We start from the raw sequence: 20,967 nt of genomic DNA, 5'->3' as shown, positions 1-20,967 counted from the left end.
TTGTTATTACTTTAAATTCCTTTTTTTAAAAGTAATTTTTTTTTAAGTAATCTCTCTACCGGGGCGCCTGGGTGGCTCAGTCGGTTAAGCGTCCGACTTCGGCTCAGGTCATGATCTCACAGTTCGTGGGTTCAAGCCCCAACACTGGGCTCTGTGCTGACAGCTCAGAGCCTGGAGCCTGCTAACGGTTCTGTATCTCCCTCCCTCCCTCTTTCTCTCTTTCTCTTTCTCTCTCTCTCTCTCTCTCTCTCTCTCTCTCTCTCTCTCCCCTTCACCCACTCGCACTCTGTCTCTGTCTCTTGAAAATAAATAAATGTTAAAAAATATATATATAAGTAATCTCTCTACCCAACACGGGGCCCAAACTTACAATCACAAGATCAAGAATCATGTGCTCTACTGACTGAGCCAGCCGGGTGCCCCAGTCCCTGATTTTTAAATGTGTTCTTTTAGATGAATTTGCTCAGATGGTGTTGATTACTGTTTATTTGACCAACCCCTTGCAAAAATATATGCAAAGAGGAAATACCACACACACACACACACACACACACACACACACACACACAGTGCTATTTTTTTTTTTAATTTTTTTTTCAACGTTTATTTATTTTGGGGGCAGAGAGAGACAGAGCATGAACGGGGGAGGGGCAGAGAGAGAGGGAGACACAGAATCGGAAACAGGCTCCAGGCTCCGAGCCGTCAGCCCAGAGCCCGACGCGGGGCTCGAACTCCCGGACCGCGAGATCGTGACCTGGCTGAAGTCGGAGGCTTAACCGACTGCGCCACCCAGGCGCCCTACACAGTGCTATTTTTATCACTATAAAAGATTCAGTGCCAATGTGACAGCTGATTAAAGTAATTTGTTATAGCTCCTCTGATTCTTTATGATACTTTATGCGGTGAAATGTTTAACATCTACTATCTGAGCAAGCTTCAAGTGTACAGAACATAATTCTTTTAAATGCACAATCACATCTTTGGCCAAAATACATCGATACTCTGTAGATTTCCCATTTTAAAAGCCTAAAAATTTTAAAGAGAAACTAGACGTTCAGATGGTACTTGTTAGCCATCTTTTGTCCTTGCTCTTGCCTCTTTTCCTTTGGCACTTTTCCTTAGGCAAGTCACCCCAGGCCAAGCCTTTAAATAGAGGCTTGGGCACATTAAATCTTGAACACATTAAAATTTCAATGGGCAATAAAAGGCAAGTTTCCTTAGTGCTAAGTGCCTGAGTGCAGGCACCCAGAGGAACGCCACGAAACGTACGTACCCCGTCACACACAACATGATTCCACACTCTACTTCCTCAGTGGCATGTGTTCAAACGTCTGGCCTCCGGGAAAATTCTGCATTTCTCTCCTTCCTGTGAGCATCTCCCCACGCAACATACAAGCCACCTTGCTTCTCCTGCAGTGGGCCACCAAGCCCCAGAGGGATCTCTTGGACAACGGTTCACCGATACCCCTGGCTCCAAGAAGTCCACCAGAGATTCTGGTTTTTTTGACAGAGATGAGTCCAGAAACGAGGCAGAACAGCTCCCGGGGCAACAGGAGAGATCAGCACACAGGGAAGAAAAGCAGGACCACAGAGAGAGCAACCAAAACGGTTACAAGAAACCAGCGCCATCATGCAAAAGCACGTCTCCAGCCCCGGTCGGTGAAGACCACGGAGGGGGCTCCCCAGAGCTGTCAGAATCTGCTTCTCTGACTGTGCACCTCACTATGGCGCATCCCACCTTCCACTCCTCATTGAGGCTGAAGTTACAAAACACATTTTCCCAGGCATTTTTTGGTATCTTTTCTCATTTAAATGCAACGAATCACACCCTCTTCCTAATTTTGAAGACAGGTTGTTTTCCAAGAGAGAAAGGTAAACTTTTAAATGGGAATAACAGAGATAATTATGTTCTTAGATCTGTTCCAAGTCTCATTTTCAAAATATCAGGGGACAGTTTATCTAGAAATGAGCCTGTATTCCCTCACTAATCCGTTACAAATGCTTTTGAGTCATTAAACACCCATTAAGAAGAAGGGGGGAGGTTAAGGAGATACACACATACTACATAATAGGAAAGACGTAGTAAATATATGTAAGTAAATTGCTGGTCTGTAAGGAACACTATTTGAAATAGTGTTGTGACACCAAGTATAGTATCTACACCTTCTAAGCATAGAGCCAGAGGCCTTATAATCAGTAAACTAGAATAAGACTTTTATACTGCACCTTTTCCCTTTTTCGTTCTTCAACTTATAATTCACAGTCTAAAAAAAAAAAAAAAACTATACCAGATCTATGAGAATTGTAAGTCATTTGTTCTAAATTGTTATCCCTGTCCTGGTTTTTGACTTCAGAATGTTAGCTACTAAAAAATATGAATTTAGTATAAAAAGGTCTTTGGATAATTATAAATTAATATACAGTAGGTATCTACAGGACATTCAGGCAGGAAAACGTATTAATCTGATGTCCAGAAGAAAAATCTAGGTCAGAGATACAGATTTGAGAGTTATTAGCTTAATGTAAGTGGTAGTTAAAAACAAAGAGACGGGAAAGTCAATCACCCAGAGGGAAGTATGAGGAAAGGAAGTGAATGACTAGAAGCCATAATTTGGACTGTATTTTAATATTCCTATCAGAAACTCTCAAATACTACATTTATAAATACTCTACTCTGCTCCCTATCAACATACAACTAAAGCCAAGTGTTAAACGCTAAACAAAATTTTAATTCACATTTTCTTCCCCTTGATTAAAAGTACAGAAATGTAAATTACTTGGAGCCATGTATTTCACCCAGAAATCCACACTTTTTGATGACTTCAAAAAGCTAGGCAGAACAGTAAACATTTCATTTTACATGTATGCAATAAAATATTTAGTAATAAATACTTATATTTACAGTCTTACATTACAGTAGTACTAAATGATTTAAAGAACAGATTTAAAAAGAACATTTAAAGAATATGTGATGATTTTACTGTTTATTTATTTTTGAGAGAGAGACAGAGTGCGAGGAGGGGAGGGGCAGAAAGAGAGAGGGAGGCACAGAAACCAAAAAGCAGGCTCCAGCCTGCGAACTGTCAGCACACAGCCCAACATGGGGCTCAAACCCACAGACCACGAAATCATGACCTGAGCTGAAGTCAGACGCTTAACTGACTGAGCCACCCAGACGCCCCTGTGATGATTTTTTTTTCTAAAGGAGATAATCTCTTGGTCTAAATTTAGAATAACAAGTTTGTATGTTAAATAAAATATCCAGCAATTATCAGGCTTATGTCTGATATCAAAAGCAGTAAAGGCAAACTGACATCTCACATTTGAAAAGAAAAAGATGCCAAAGTTCAAGAATTTAAGAATATTAGGCAGTGTAGGATTGTATTTAAAACCACACATAAGCTTTGGAGTCAGACAGGACTTCTTTTAAGTCCCAGATCTATCACTTTAAGGACGGGGCCCTTTAAAAGTGAACTCTCTGAGCTTGTTTCCTTATCTATCTATCTGCAAAAATATCAGTATCCATTTCAAAGAAATGGGAGAGTCAAGTGTAAAGGGCTGGGTACATAGTTGATTGTTTGTCAATGGATGTTACTTTCAATTGCTCATACCCTTCCCTAGTCTTTCTTTTTTCCATCGCATTTCTTTCTCTCTTTTTTTCTTTTAAATTAACTTTACATTTTACAAGAAATACAACAAATACAGCCAACACACCTATCAGAATCCACATTTCATTGCTGCTTTTGTTGTAAGCAGCTGAATCTGTCAACTGTCCCACTGATCTACTATCCTGTGGTTTCTTTTTGACAATGTCAGTGACTTCTGACCCTTTACCACTGTTATATGGTCCGTGTGTCCACGCTGTATTGAACAAGGGGCAGGACACTGCAGTATGACCCTCAGAAGACTTTAGTGACTTTCTTAAAGGAATCCATTGCAGGTTTGTAAATGGAGTCTTTCAAAATTCTTTTTAACTGCAATTAGGGGTAGGATGTATTAAAATGCAACATTTAGGGGACATATAGCTGCATCCTCACTCAGAATGTCATCCTTTATCAGGATAAAAAGTATATAGAGATAATTAACTACCTTAAAAAAAGATGGTAACTTATCTAAATTTTTTCTGTTAGTTTTTAGTGAGATTTACTCTATTAATTAGGACCTATTTAATGCTGTAAGGAAAACAAAACATTATTTACAGATATTGACTATATACCTAAATAAATGTTTAAATTATAATACTAAAAATAAAAGTATCCTGTACAAATAAAAGCAAACACACCAAGTATCCAGTAATATTAGTGTGGCACTGAAATTATAATCTAGAAACAATCAATGGCATTCTTTTTCGCTGTAAAGAAAATGTCACTGTTGTTGTTAAAACAGAGTTTAAGATACAGAATATTGCAAAACCTGAAGTAATTCCAATGAAAAAGAAAGTACATTTTCCCATGCATGCTGCACTGTAATATAAAAAAATTACATGAAGTTGGTTTTAATTTTTTTTCTACATAAAAACAGTATTAATCTGTGAAAATGGCTAATATGGCTTTGATGTGTAATTGAAAACATTTGGTGACAGGAAAGAAGCTGATGAACCTTAAGACAGAATGTAAGTAAAACCGAACGTGTGGGTTGACCAAGGCAAAGTGGCGTTACTTTGTAGAGCCGATCAATAGATATTAGCTTTAAAAAGAAAGATACGGAAAGAAGCTGCCGCATATTTTTTAAATGACAGGGTGAAGGTTTAAACTGTCTCAATCAAGACTCAATTTTTTCTTTCCAGTTTTTCCAGCTGTTCTCTTCCAGTTAAGGCTCTTCATTTCAAATAAATTTAATTAGTTCCAATTGATCATAGCTAACACTTATAAAGCTTTATCCATGCTTCTTTACTTTTATAAGGCAAGCGCTAACAAAGACTGCTAGGCTCAGATCAGTGTCCTAAGACAACATTCATACATCATTCCTTCTCACCCAAGAGAAAAATTCCAAACATAATTGTTCTACCTATAGCAAAGCACTAAATTATACTTCCTATTTAACTGGTCAGTTGTTTAATTAAGTTAATTGAAGAATTAAGTCACAGATTGCTACAAATATAGTATTAACATAACAATGCGTATCAGCCTAACTAGAGCTCCCAAACAAGAATTCATTCCAAGTACACGCAAGTAGGTCCGCCTTGATATACTTTCTATTTATTTTGTGAAAAGATACAATAGAACAATTCAATTTAAGTAACCAAAAAACTCCCTGATTTTTCAAAGTCACTGGCTAAACTGGCCAGATTTCCCTTTTGTAGTACTTGTCCTCTACAATGGTGCTCATCCCAAAATAAGATTCTTGTGCCTGAAACAGGTTTCTCTCAACATATCTACCATATTTTTCATAACGTAATTTATATAGAATTCTAGTCAATAAAAGAAATAGGGTTTTCTTCTGAACCCTCACAAAAATCTATACCACATCTTAATCAAGTCACACAATTCAAAGGTAACCTAAACGATCTACAGGCTGCAACATGCTAGTTGCTCTGACAACACACGAAGGAAGCCTTTTCTAGTTATTTAAATTCTTTGAACATTCTTGCCCCTGGTACCCACGGCATGAAGTGAATAAGTCAACTGATAAAAGCCATTCATCACATATGTTTAACTTAACTTGTTACAGATTAAAATACAGTTTAAATAGCATTAACTGACTCTCCAAGCTAGATTTTCATTTTTAAACTTCTTTATACAAATAAAAGAACAGCCATGTGCTATTTGCTGTCTCATGATGATGGTGGTGCGTAATTTAAAATTTCAATGTACTGATTTAATAATGCTCACCTGAGTGTTCAAAAATTAAGCTTTTTTTTTCCTGAGTACAAATTAAGTTATTCTATTACAAAGGCAACTTCTTTTCTTCTATGCATTAAACCACTACTTTCTATAGACTAGAGGGCCTTTAAAATTAACAGAGAATTAAAACGTACCTATAACACTTTAAAAAGCAATGATAACTGAATAAAGAACTAATTTAAAAAAATCTGGGGGCACCTGGGTGGCTCAGTTGGTTAAGCATCTGACTGGCTCAGGTCATGATCTCACAGTTTGTGAGTTCGAGCCCTGCACGGGGCTCCACGCTTGCAGTGTGTGGAGTCTGCTTGGGATTCTCTCTCTCTCTCTGCCCCTCCCCAACTTGCACTTTCTTTCTCTCTCGCCAAGTAAATAAATAAACTTAAAAGAAATGTTAAAAAAAAAATCTGCAGGTGCAATCATCTCCTCTAGTCGCGACCGAAACAAAATCCGTAATTGTACAATGCTAAATGACTTTCAGAAAAGTTGGGAATTTCTGAAATCATTTATATTTACATTTAAGTTGAAATGTTTTCAATCAATGAACTGACACATTCAAAGGATTAAAATGTAGCAGGTCACGGCCACCAGCATTTTTACTGAAAACCAGATGCACCTCAATTTAGTCAACTACTTATTTGCAGCAGTGGCACAAGGCTCCAGGTTGTTGATTACATGCTTTGTAAATTTTCAAGGGAGATTATTAGGCTCCCTCAACTTCATTCCAGTGACAAAATTTTAAAGGCATTCAGGACGTAACAGTAAAGAACCTACCACACAGAGCTTTAAGAGCTAAAAACCTCCCTCCATTTTTTTTTTTTTAAAGTTTCTTTAGTTTTTGCTGAAAGTTTCACTGATGTTTTCCGGGCATGCTTCTTTCAAATTATTGATTGCTATTCTTTTTTTTTAATGTGTATTCATTTTTGAAAGACAGAGGGAGACAGAGTGTGAGTGAGGGAGGGGCAGAGAGAGGGAAGGAGACACAGAATCTGAAGCAGGCTCCAGGCTCTGAGCTGTCAGCACAGAGTCCGACGCGGGGCTCAAACTCACTAACCGTGAGACCATGACCTGAGTGGAAGTTGGACACTCGGCCAACTGAGCCACCCATGCGCCCCTCAAATTACTGATTACTATTAAGTTACTATTTGTTGCTTCACAATAACTATGGATTTCTATGGTCAGATTTTACATAATAACCATCTATACAAAAATCAAAAGTTTATCATTCTTAATACCAATAAAAATATTTATAGTAGGTTGTTTTTAATCCTCTGTACATTAAAGAAATAGAGCTGAATGCATTTGGAGATCCAGTAACTGAAACTGACTTAAGTCTATAAAAAGATAGGCTGAACATGTATAAACATAAAACACAGAATACGGAACCATACGTGGTATATAGTTTTCCTAAATTTTACTTTATTCCTTTAGTTATATAATAAATAATATAGGTAAGATTATTCAATATCTAAACGATGTAAATAACTTTAAAAAGCAGCATCGACTTCTATAATATAGGTACAAAGAATATCTATTAAGTTTTCTTATACAGCCTACATTGCTATTACAACTTTGGTATTCTTCAGTTTACCCTATAATTGCAAAACCTTTCATAAGGTGTATTCCTCTACACGTTTCAAGGCTTTAGTAATGATCCCAGCCTCTGAATTAGAAGGTCTCCAGGAAATCAAATGCACAGCTAGCAAGTTCATTGTTACAGCAACAATGAGCAAACCGAGACCAAATAAACACTTCTGCTTCTTTCCACTTCAAGATCAAAAGGACACTAAAGAGTCTCATAAAACTAAACATTCCATCAATACAAGTTTCCCTCTTTTCCATCAACATATTTAATCCCATTACAAATAATCTAAAAGCACATTCCAATACTGGATAAAGCTCATCCAGGTTATGTGAAAGATGTCCCTGCTCACCGGTTGTGATGTCATCATCTGCAAGGTCGTGCTCTTCTTCCTGGACTTTGGCTTCTGGCCCCAGGGCATCAGGAGCAGTGCCGATAGTCTGCATGGCTTCTGCTGAGACTCCAGCTACAACAAATGGAATCACAAGGGTTAGTTTTAAAAACTAAAAGAAAGGTGCACCCAAACTCTTAAAGCTTTTTAATTTACCTACTAGATACAAATGCAATACATTAAAACACACACACACACACACACTAAATTCACCACAATTAGGAAGAGTCACAAATTAATGAACAAAATATTCACATGTGCTCTATTTCTTTGTACGCATATATGTACACAGGTACAAACTACACTGACTCAACTCAGTTCTGGGAAAAACAGAAAAAGGATGCTTCAATAAATTACATTTTTACTTGATTCCTTCCAACATTTTTACTACAGTTATTTTAGGTGATCTAGACGTAATTATGCTGCAAAGAGGGGGGGAACCCTAAAAGTGAAGGACCACTTTAAAAGTTTACTTCTTTTTAATATTAGTTTGCTTACAATTTGGGGGCTAGAAGGCCGAAATGCCGACAAGCGCTCTGGGTCTATGTAAGACACCTGAAACGCACCACCTCAAAGTGGACACTATCACTGTCTATGGAGGAAGTAGACAGGAGATCTGATAATTAGCACACTGAAAAAACCTAACAGAAGCAGACAGATGAACTAGATCCAGGGCCAGAAGCTTCCATTCTGTAAATTACCTTGAGAAACTTGCCAGCTGAGGCAAATGTCTTTTCCTTATAAGCTATTTTTCCACTTTTGAAGATATATTTTGTTGCCAATTTGCATATACTATGTTATTTCTAATTTGGCAATGGATAGTAGGGTATCTCAGTATTTTTCATACGGTTATTCAACGGGTATTACTAAATCATGAAATACAAAAATTTCACCACTGGAAGTTACTTTTTTTTTTTCCTTTTTTTTTTTTTAAGGAATTGAGCCTTCTAATCAATCTTTTAAATAATCACTTCAAGAACTACATCCATTGTATCCATCAAAATATTTTAAAAATCAAAGCTCTAAATATTCAAGGGCTTCTTTTTTTTTCCTCCAATGTATATTAACTTAAACGTTTCTGCGTGAAATTCAGTCTGGCTGCCTCAGGTTTACCAAAGTCACCAAGAGACGGAAATCTTAGTCTTTAAGCACCTGAATGATCCAGAGCTAAATCTACCAGGACACAGTTCCAAGGCCTAATGACTTCAGTTTGGGGAAGAGGACACACCACGTTAGAACCACCACTTTGCTCAAAACTCCTCTGATACAAAAATAAACGGTCAATCAGTGGTCCCTGATGAATGTCAAACGACAAAGCCATTCTTCTGTGGAATCATTTTGTTGTTGGGCTTTCAAGATAAGATTCTAAAATAAAGGAGGAAGATTACCAAAAATATACTGTGAAGTTAATTACTTAATAATGGCTTTCAGTAAAATAACCACAGAGGGGAGGAAATAAGGTAAATGCCACATTTCTAAAGATTTATTGCTTAAACACAAAATCAAAGATGGCCTATTAAATCAAAATGCAAATCTCTGAAAACTCTGTCTCGTTTCTTAATAGTTGATAATTTTTGAAAATGATAGAGAAATAGGGAAAAGATATTAAGGAACAGTTGAAAAAATTTTTTTTAATGTTTGTTTATTTTTGAAAGAGAGAGAGAGAGAGAGAGAGAGAGACAGCCTGAGCAGGGGAGGGTTACAGAGAGAGAGGGAGACACAGAATCCGAAGCAGGCTCCAGGCTCCGAGCCATCAGCACAGACCCTGATGTGGGGCTCGAACTCACAACCCATCAGATCATGACCTGAGCCGAAGTCGGATGCCTAACCGACTGAGCCACCCAGACGCCCCAAGGAACAGTTTAGATAGTAACAATCTTTTTTAGTATTTTCCTTTCCTATAAAATTGAAGGATTCAATAAAAATGAAGCTATTATTTGCAGTAACAGGTTTATAAATCCATTTAAAATATCTCATTTAATCAGAGAGGTTAAGTAATTGCTCACTATAATACAGCTACTAAATTCCAGAACCAGTATGGACACATAGGTCTTTGATTTCAAACCCCAATATCCTTTCTCCATGAAGTTCTTACAGGGACTGAGTTCCTCAGGGCAGGGTGAGAAGAATGTACACAGAATATCACAACATAACCATGAAAAATCATGGAATCACACAACACTGAGTAAACAACACTGTCAAGCCCTCCATGAAGTTCTTGTGCTGTGCCTGGTAACTACTCAACTGTGGGGCATTCAATTCCTTGAGACAGAGCTTAAAGAGCAAACATGTAGATCTCAAACCAACCAAGGCTGAAAGACTAAGAGGTAGGTAGCTATGCTGAAACTGGTTCTTTGATTAATGCTTTTTCCCAAAGTTATAAAATCGTTTCTCTCTCAATAGAAAAAAAAAAAAGAAAATGAAAAAAAAAAAACAAACTATAGATCAGTATCGCTGATAGTCTCAAGAGTCCTAAACAAAATGTAAGGAAATAGAATTCAACAACATACACAAGGAATTATACACCATGACCAATGGAGTTTTAGTTCCAGAATGCAAGTCTAGTTCTATATTCAAACACCAATCAACGTAAACCCAAATAGTAACAGGCTAAAGAAGAAAAAAGCATATGATCATAGCTGTCATTTGACAAAATTCAACATCAATCCATGATTTAAAAAAACAATAATAAAACTCCCAGAAAAATGGGAACAGAGATGAACTTCTTCACTTAATAAAGAGCATCTGCTAAAAATCTATAGTTAATATTGTACTTAATGGTGAAGAACGGAATGCTTTCCTCCTGTGATCAGGAATGAAGCAAAGATATCCACACTCACCACTCATATAGCATAGCATTAAAAGTTCTAGCCAGTGTAATAAAGCAAGAAAAGAACATGGATACATTTGGAGTGGATGAAGTAAACTGTCCCTATCTGAGGATACAATGATTGTCCACATAGAAAATCCAAAGGAATCTATAAAAAACTGAGTGAGTTCAGTAAGGCTGCAGAATACAAGAAAAAAAAAAAACAACTGATCAACTGTATTTTTATATGCTAGCAATGAAACTAAATTTAAAAAAAATGCTACTAACAATGGTTCAAAAAGCTGAAATACTTAGATGTAAATCTAAAAGAAACATATACAACAGGAATTGTAGGCTGAAAGCTACAAAATCCTGACCCCTCCCCCCCCCCCGCAAAAAAAATCAAAGATGTAAATAAATGAAATGGAGAGACATACCGTGTTCATGTCCTGGAATATTCAACACAGTAAAGATGTTAATTCTCCATAAATTGATATATAGGTTTAATGCAATTCGTGTCAAAATCTCGGCACAATTTTTTTGTAGATACAGACAAAATTATTCTAAAATTGAATGGAAAGACACAGGAACTAGAATAGCTAGAAGAACTCTGGGGGGAAGAAAAGGAAAAGGTAGGGGAAAAAAAAGTCTATTCCATTTCCAGACTTATTATATAAATTTATTAAAACTATGTGGTTTTCGGTTAATGGAACAAAACAGAGGACCAAGAAAAAAGATGCAAACAAACATGCACAACCGATTTTTGACAGAGGTGCAAGCAATTCAAGGGGGGAAAGTAATCTCGTCAACAGGTGGGCTATTACAACTGGACGTCCATAGGCAAAAATACGAACCTTGACCTAAGGCCCACACCGTATACAAAAATTAACTAAAACTGATCATGGACTTAGATGTAGAACATAAAATTATAAACTTTTAGAAAAAAAGAGAAAATCCTGGAGATTGAAGGCTAGAGATGACACCAAGAGCACAGTCCATAAAAGAAAAAATAGCGGACATAGACTTCAACAAAATTCAACACTTATGCTCTGCAAAAGACCCCATTAAGAGGATAAAAAAACAAACTAAAGACTGGGACAAAAGATTCACAAATCACATACCCAACAAGGGACTAGTGCTTAACCTATATGAGGAACTATGTATTTATTTTTTAACTTTTAAAGATTTTTTTTTTAAGTAGTCTCCATACCCAATGGGCTCAAACTCACAACCCTGAGATTAAGACTCACATGCTCTATGGACTGAACCAGCAAGGTGCCCCTCTGTAAGATACCCTGAAAACTCTACAGCAAACAGTCTGGCGGTTCCTCCAAAGGTTAAACAGAATTATCATATAAACCCAGCAACTGTACTCCCAGGGAATGAAAACCTATATCCACACTGACTTGTACATGAATGTTCGCAGCAGCATTATTCATAAAAGCCAAAGGGTGCAAACAATGTGAATTGTCCATCAACTGAATATATGAATATGTCACAATTTATCACATAATAAATTGGTATATTCACACAATGGAGTATTAATCAGCAATAGAGAGAAATGAAGTATTAAGTAAAAGAAACCAGTCACGACACGCCACATGTTGTATGATTCCATTTACATGAAACGTCCCAAATAGGCAAATCTATACACATAAAGTACAGTTGTGGTCACTTAGGGCTACGAGACCTGGGGAAAATGGGGAATGATACTATGGATGCACAGTTTCTTTTGGGGTGATGAAAATGTTCAGAAATTGCGGTGAGGGTTGCACAACTTAGAATACACTAAAAACCACTGAAATGTAAACTTTCAGGGGTGAATTTAATGGCATGTGAATGATACTCGATAAAGTTATTTTTAAAAGTTTGCCTTCTAACATTTCGGATGAACCACAGCATCCAGACTACTCCTGGGTACTCTCTTGACACCTTTTCTACTAGGCAGCTGAAGAAAAAAGAGGGGGGAAGAGCCACATAAAACATTTATGAGTAAGAAAAAATGTGCCATGAATATTATGTTTACGAAAGCAGTAATGTTCCATTTTTCATTTTTTTTTTTAATTTTTTTTTCAACGTTTATTTATTTTTGGGACAGAGAGAGACAGAGCATGAATGGCGGAGGGGCAGAGAGAAAGGGAGACACAGAATCGGAAACAGGCTCCAGGCTCTGAGCCATCAGCCCAGAGCCTGACGCAGGGCTCGAACTCACGGACGGTGAGATCGTGACCTGGCTGAAGTCGGACGCTTAACCGACTGCGCCACCCAGGCACCCCCATTTTTCATTTTTAAAAAAACCAAATCATATTGATTTTGACCATTTGTGTAACTCATGCTGTTGGTCCTCACAGTCAAAATATCTGGGCTATTTTGGTACCAATCAATAAAAAGATACTGGTTTGATCACTTCAAAATTACACATATACTTTACTTTTTAAAGATAAGTTTTTAACTATCCTAATTTCAGTCAGACTGGACATGGGGTTGGCAACAAAATACTTAAGATTCCTAACTTGTGTTGAGAGATCTCAGGGGAAGAGTTATGGGGAATGGGAAAGACCACATTACTGCCATCAACTCTCAAGTCCAAATGCTACAGATCATTAAAAACTAATTTTAACAGTTCACTTTGAGGAAACGATAGAACCTCTTCCTTTTGAACTTTTGGACCATACAGTCTGGCACAAGACGAGTAAAACTATTATTTAATCCCTCCAAGCATGGTAATCATTATCTGCAAGAGAAGGAATAACATTAAAACAATTCCCAGCCACATCTTGGCTGTTTCTTATCTCCACAGTGTTTAATTACGTGTTATATTACCATCTTACGTTTGCAGGCCAACATTACAGCAGATATTCTGTAAAAGGCCAAACTATTCTCTAAAAGGCCAAAAAAAGGATCTAAATCGAGCCAGTGGCTGCTGGACGCTAGGGGTGTGGACAAGACGACTAACTGTAAAATGATATTAGTAAATATTTCAGAGTAATGAAAATAATCTATATGCTGTTTGTGGAAGTGGGGACAGGACTATCCACATTTGCTAAAAACCCAAAGAAGGGTAAATTTACCAGAAAAGGGTGAGTTTTACTACGTATAAATCATACCTCAATAAATCTAACTTAAAAAAGAAACAGATACAATAGAAGGTATTACATCACTGTCACTAAAGAGAACTGAGGATTATGCCAGAACACAATGCTGTTTTCCATGAAACAGAAAGACTAGAGAAAATTGTTTTACTTTCTTTTTGGTATAAAAAAACTAAACATTTTCAAGCATAAAAGTCACTATCCACTCTCAATAAGATGATGAAATATTCCTGACAAAGATGAAGAAAAGTCCACTTAGAAGATAGTTATATGAGGGTGACTGGGTGGCTCAATCGGTTAAGTGTCTCATCTTCATTTTGGGTCAGGTCATAATCTCACAGTTCGTGAGTTCGAGCCCTGCTTCAAGCTCTTCACTGATAGCACAGACCCTGCTTGAGAGTCTCTTTGTCCCTCCCCCTGCTTGTGCGTGCACGCGCGCACACACACACACACACACACACACGCAAGCTCTCTAAAAATAAATTTAAAAAGAAAAGAAAATACTTATCTGGAAGCCTCAGTTTCTTGTATATTTTTTTAAGTTTATTTATTTTGAGAGAGAGAGAGAGAGAGCACACACGTGGGGGAGGCAGAGGTTTAGAGAGAGAAGGACAGAATCCCAAGCAGGCTCTGTGCTGTTAGCACAGAGCCCAATGCACAGCTCGATCCCATAAACCATGGGATCATGACCCGAGCAGAAATCAAGAGTCAGATGCTTAACCTACTGAGCCACCCAGGCACCTCTCTTGCATATTGATAATAAAGATTACAAAGGTTGTTCACTAGTTATATGGTGGTACTTTGCTATTTTCTTACACACTTGATGTAAGAGAACTTATTTCTCAAATGGCACCATAAAATCTAAGACTTAGTTACTTTCTGAGTATCCCCAAAATACTTGGCAATAATGAACATTTCATAAATACACCTTGTATGGGGCGCCTGGATGGCTCAGTAGGTTAAGCAACCAACTCTTGATTTCGGCTCGGGTCATGATCCCCCAGTTGGGATCAAACCCCACACTGGGTTCTGTGCTGATAGCACGGAGTCTGCTTGGGACTCTCTCCCTCTCTCGCTCTGCCCCTCCCCTGCTCACATCCTCTCTCTCAAAATAAACTTAAAAAAAAAAAATCTTGAATAGAACCGAATACTTTCAATCCCATGATACAAATTTGTTATTTAAATATACCAAGAAAACAGGAGTTTTCTCAGGTTTTTAAATATACCAAGAAAAGCAAGCGTTGGGGAAAGATGTACAACAAAAAGGTACAGTAAAGAGATGATAATGAGGTATACAAATAGTATTAAAAAGAAGATACAAAAAATAGAAAGACACAAGATACTTAAAACACCAGTTAGTTCCCAAATCCAAATTTCACAAAATAAAAAGAAAAAAAAAATGAATGTATACTCTGCCAGACAATAGGTGTCTATAAATTGGTTCTATACTGCGAATCAGGAGGAAAACAAGGGAAAAATGGGATGGAACAGGAAACAGGTCTGAGTAAGTTTGGACACGCAGCGAAAGGGGGAGGGTGGGCTGTGGCTGGCAGCAGTAAGAGAGAGAGGGCAGGAGGACGATCAGGAGCTCTCCATGGCATCTGGATTCTAAACACTGAGATCACCATTCATTGTGAGATTATGCACAAACACACACACTTGTCTCTTTGTACACAATGTTTTAAACACTTTAGAAAAACAATTTTTTTAATGTAAATATGGGATATAGTTTTCAAAGTCAATGGAATAAAACAGCACTTGCCTCTCCACATCAGCAAAATCAGGTACATTATTTTAAAATTTATTTTTCAAAAGCTTCAAATTACCTTCATAAACATTTTTGTCCTACTGGCTAATACTATCTGAATAAGGGTAAATAATAGGAACTCACAAGATCTCAGTGTCATGTGATTAACTTAATAATCAAAGATTAAATACTAAATTTTAATAGAGTAACATTTAAAATACAGCGCTTAATCCATACTGGAATATAAAACCATTTGAGTTCATTATAATTTTATTATCTTATTGAAGATTAGATGGATGAAAATGACAAACAATACTGTTAGGATTCAGAAAAATATATACCACAATGCTTATAAATATTAACAAAAATTATATTTCTCATTCCCACAATAATATAGATTTCCACAGAGATTGAAAAAATGGACCTAAAAGAATAGCAGGTATTTTTATTTCATCAGCTTCTCACAATTGTGGCTTTCCAGTGGTCCAATTAAAGTATACTAGAGGCAATAATTTGCTGGGAACGTTTCCTTTGAATAAAGTAAAATTTAACAATAAGGAAGGGAGTACGTGTGTACCTAGAGTTTATTTTCAGGCAGAAGGCTTGAATTTATTGGAAGCAGATCTCTGCAGTGACTGACCACACTGCCCCACATTCCCCACAATCCTTATGACAGACAGACGGCCTGCCTCGCATTAATTCACTTCACACGACTTCTATCGATCCACAGCCGGTTCCCTAGTCTCTCTGCACACATTGCCTGTCTGGCTGCCTACATCCACATCAGCACATACACACAAAGGCCAGAGAAAGATAACCTTTTGCTTTCCATTAAAGACACAGTATCCACTTTTCCTTCCACAATACCATCAAAAAAATAAAATATAACAGTAGAGGTGTCTCCGAGAAAAGTCTTCCTGCGTGAAGTGTTGGAAATATTCACCCCTTGTTCTAAACAGAGATCGTTTCAATTTATTGAAAACAAGTTAGTTTATGAAGGGCCACAAAGTAATTACAGAAATGAAAAATATAGTTAAAAATAAGCAACATGTCTTCAAGCCTGCACAAGAATATAATAATCCTTTGGTAACATGAGCTCTGATGGTTATTTTTAAGGAAATGAAATACATTTTTCTTATTAGCATTTTGATTTTTTTTTTAGAAAATTGTTCTCACATAAAATGTAATTATAAACAATTCTGAAAGCAACAAAAGAAACACTTACTGAAATATACACAAGGAACAGAAAACTCAGGAAGCACACCAAAAGAATATTAAGAGCATAAAGCTACTGTTCCTCTTTCTGAACAAGAACCTGAAAAAATGATCCATGGTAAAAATCACACCTAATACTTTTAATTCATTGCATGTACTTTTTCAAAGATTTCTGTGTGATTTGCAGGCTATGAGCTGACTCAACACCAATTTTGGTTTCAGAAGACACAATAAAACAAAGATTTATTGTTCAACCTACAACATGTTGAGAAACAACGGCAAATCTGTCTTGACATACAACCGTACTAGAGTATAAACTTAATATTACAACCTTGAATGATTTAGAAACCTAAATTATAAGCAGAATTATATATCTCAGAACGAGCAAAGTACATTCTTGTGGAGAAGAAACTACCTTGGAAACCTATGAATTTTCACTTTTTGGCTAGAATTAATTACCCAGGCAGAGGTTACATCATCTCTGGTGTAGTAACACAATGCACAAAATGCAGTACAGCAAATATGTTGTTCTTTCTAACAGCGACATGCTACTTTAGAAATCAAAGAATGGGAAACTGATGAATGCTGCTGACACGAAGGATAGCTTTTTTTTTTATTAACTCATCCCATTTCTGAGATAATTAAAACAAAATATTTTTTAATGATTATTTCTGAGAGAGAGAGATGGGGGAGGTACAGAGAGAGAGAGAGGGAGATACAGAAACTGAAGCAGGCTCCAGACTCTGAGCTGTCAGCACAGAGCCCAATGCAGGACTCGAACTCATGGACCGCGAGATCATGGCCTGAGCCGAAGTTGGATGGCCAAAAGACTGAGCCACCCAAGCACCCCTAAGGATAGCTTTAAAATCAGGAAGATTTGCTTGGCCCTGAAAAATGGGAAAGCTCTGAATGAGACAAGTGGGCATTGCCAATATGAGCAAAGAGAAGCCATTGGAATGACAAAGATAGGAAATCATGCAAAGTTCCTTCACTATCTTTAATATTCATGGAGCACCTAGGTGACTGGGTACCAAACCCACAGCACGTACTACAGACACAAAGGTGAGAGAGACATAGCCTTAGGTCCTAAGAAGCTCACATGTGAGGTGAGGTCATGGGAACTCATTAAAGAAATTTAAAGCATGAGAATTTTATTTTTGTTTTAAAAAGATCTCTCTTTAAGCAATGTGAAGAATGATTTGGAAGGACTCAAAAGCTGAGGTAGCAATAAGGTCAATACTTTTAAAACCATACTACTTGGAACCCCATGAGTTCCCAAGAAGTTGCAGAAGGAAGACCTCCAACCTTCCCTGACGTTACCTTTTGGTATGTGGGTGTACGTGTGTAAGTTTTCATTTGAAGAAAGAATACCACTTAAAAAAAAAAAAAAGCACTGAAAACCATGGATTTAGATTTTTTAAAAATACAGTAATAAATGTGGAGAAAATCAAGGTTGTTTTCACCTAAAACATATGGAAGGAGAAGGGGCTCTGAACACAGAGGAGGGCAAAGAAGGAAGATTCATTCATCAACTTTTTTTGAATGATGGTTACGCTGGGCAAGATGAATAAAAATGAAGTATGTGGGGGAGGGGAATGAAGGACTCTACACTAGAGAAACTTCTAGCCATGTAAAAAATAAAGATTTATAAGTGCATAGTGAAAATAGTGTCCATCTGAAGAAAAATCAATTAAGTCTGTTTGGGAGGGGGTGACGAAGAGAATACACGTCAAAAACAACCTCATGGGAAGGAAATACTTGAGTTGGGTCTTGAAGTACGTATGAGAATTTATCATGGAATGACACTAAGTGAAGAAAATTCCAGGAAGACAGCACATGTTAAAGGACCCTGATGGATTTACAGAACTGGGCAGCAGAATGTAAGAAGTGAGGAGAGGCAAAAATGAGGACAAAAGGACATTTAAAGTCAAAGCCCTAGAGGCAGTTAGAAACAAGGTGCTAAGAGGGGTGCCTGGCTGGTTCAGTCAGTTGAGCATCAACTTCAGCTCAGGTCATGATCTCACGATTAGTAGGTTTGAGCCCCACATTGGACTTTGCGCTGACAGCACAGAGCCTGCTTTAGATTCTCTGTCTCCCTGTCTCTCTCTCTGCCCCTCCCATGCTTGCACTCTCTCAAACGTAAACAGGGTGCTAAGAGATAATATGAAGCAGGAAAGGAGTGTGGGTTTTATTAAAAAAAAAAAAAAAGTTTATTTATTTATTTAGAGAATGAGAGAGAGTGCGCAAGCAGGGGAGAGGGGCACAGGGACAGAGAGAGAATCTTAAGCAGGCTCCACTCTCAATGCAGAGCCCGACACAGGGCTCAATCTCAAGAACTGTAAGATCACGACCTGAACCAAAATCAAGAGTTGGATGCTTAACTGACTGAGCCACCCCAGCATCCCTGTTTTTATTCTTTAAAGCTTCCTTGTGGTATGTGGAAAGACCAGGTCAACAGGTGGTAAATATAATCACAAGATTGCTGGGGTTGGTAGCTATGTAATGACAATAAATGTAACTTTAATACTTGAGATTTTAGGGTAAGTAAGGATAACCCTATGACTTCTATTTCTTATCATCAGAGTAGTCCAGAAATTCAGTTTGTATACAGCCAGCAGTAGCTGTTAGAAAACAATTACGAAGGCAGAGAGTTTGACTATACTAGCAGACAGTCTGAGAGAGGCAACCAATGAAAAGCAGTAACTTCTGGACACCTAGCCAAGATGCTCTGTGTTCTTGTTTACAAGCCAATGAATACAAAAGACGATGATGTGCTACCTATTAAATTCAACAATACACATAAATGGTTAAGGTTAGCACAGCACCTAGGATGCTCAATAAATAAATAGCACAATAATATTATTACCATTGCTTATGTTATTACTAATTTTGGCTTGTTTTATTTAATTTTCAATATTCATCTTTTTTTCTATCTGATGAACCCATTTACTTAGGTCTTTTTTTTTTTTAACGTGATTAAGCCTCAATTCCTGGCTTTTAGAGCTACATTTCCAGATATTTTATGACATCTGTTTATATATAAGCCATTTGAAGGCAAAAAAACTTAGAACAAATATTTATATTTCAAAGAACCAATTTATCTTAAGATTACTTGTTACTACCAATTGTGTTATTTTTAAATATCTACATACACCCAGGAATAGGAAAGCTTTTGACCTCCTAATGCCTTAACACACAATGCTTAATGGACTTGAAAATAAAGACACAGGAATCTTGTTTTAATATCCTAGTGGATGACACACTTAACTGGCAACAATATGCTAGAAGATCACACTATAAGGCATGTGATATTCCAATACTTTAAGTAACTTAAACACTGTGATGTGCTCTGACTTTGAGAATATTAAGTTCTTCTATATGTAAGAAAAACATTCAGATGGATGAAATCCATAAAAAATGATAAGTCTAGATAGTAAATAAGTAAGTAGCTTGTAAGACTACAGGCAAACGCTTAAGATGTATTAAGTGCAGATAGTAAGTCAATGACCTAAGAGATATGTTATATGTTAAAAAGGATGAGGCAAGCAAGAATGCTACTTCCATAGAGAAATGAAAGAAAAGACTAAGTCATAAGATAGAATGTAAAGCTATTACAGTTCTAGGAAAAAATCTGCATGACCTTGGGTTTGCCAATAAGTTTTCAGATACAATACCAAAAGCATGAGTCATGAAAGAAACTGATAAACTAGATGTTATCCAAAACTTCTGTCCGATAAGTGACAAATAACAGACTGGAAGAAAATATCAGAAAATTAGGCATCTGTCAAAGGACTTGTACCCAGTATATATAAAGAACTCTGAAGACCCAACAATAAGAAAGCAGGCAACAGGGGCGCCTGGGTGGCGCAGTCGGTTAAGCGTCCGACTTCAGCCAGGTCGCGATCTCGCGGTCCGGGAGTTCGAGCCCCGCGTCGGGCTCTGGGCTGATGGCTCAGAGCCTGGAGCCTGTTTCCGATTCTGTGTCTCCCTCTCTCTCTGCCCCTCCCCCGTTCATGCTCTGTGTCTCTCTGTCCCAAAAATAAATAAACGTTGAAAAAAAAAAATTAAAAAAAAAAAAGAATAAAAAAATAAAAAAAAAAAGAAAACAGGCAACCTAATAAAAAGTAAGCTAAGCAAAAGGCATAATATCAGACATTTCACCAAAGAGGATATAAAGATGGGAAATAACCACGTGAAAACTTGTTCAACGTCATTAGTTGTTAGGGAAATGCAAATTAAAATCACAGTGAGATACCACTGCACGTATCAAATACCTAACAAAAAAAAAAAA

The 20,967-nt window shown here is 37.2% G+C and overlaps 1 protein-coding gene across 8 annotated transcripts in view; it reads right to left on the bottom strand.

Annotated features, from left to right (window-relative positions):
* Nucleotides 1-20,967, bottom strand: part of WDR7 (WD repeat domain 7) — a 354,920-nt gene that overhangs the window by 190,485 nt on the left and 143,468 nt on the right. For all 8 annotated transcript variants that reach the window (XM_045042404.1, XM_045042403.1, XM_006938939.4 and 5 more), the window contains one exon: nt 7,775-7,888. In XM_045042404.1, coding sequence (XP_044898339.1) covers nt 7,775-7,888 — 114 coding nt within the window. The remainder of the gene's footprint in view (nt 1-7,774; nt 7,889-20,967) is intronic.

Source organism: Felis catus, chromosome D3 (assembly GCF_018350175.1).
Source record: "Felis catus isolate Fca126 chromosome D3, F.catus_Fca126_mat1.0, whole genome shotgun sequence".
Lineage (NCBI taxonomy): Eukaryota > Metazoa > Chordata > Mammalia > Carnivora > Felidae > Felis > Felis catus.
Note: the sequence above shows the minus strand (reverse complement) of the source record. Positions and strands in the feature narration are given on the sequence as shown.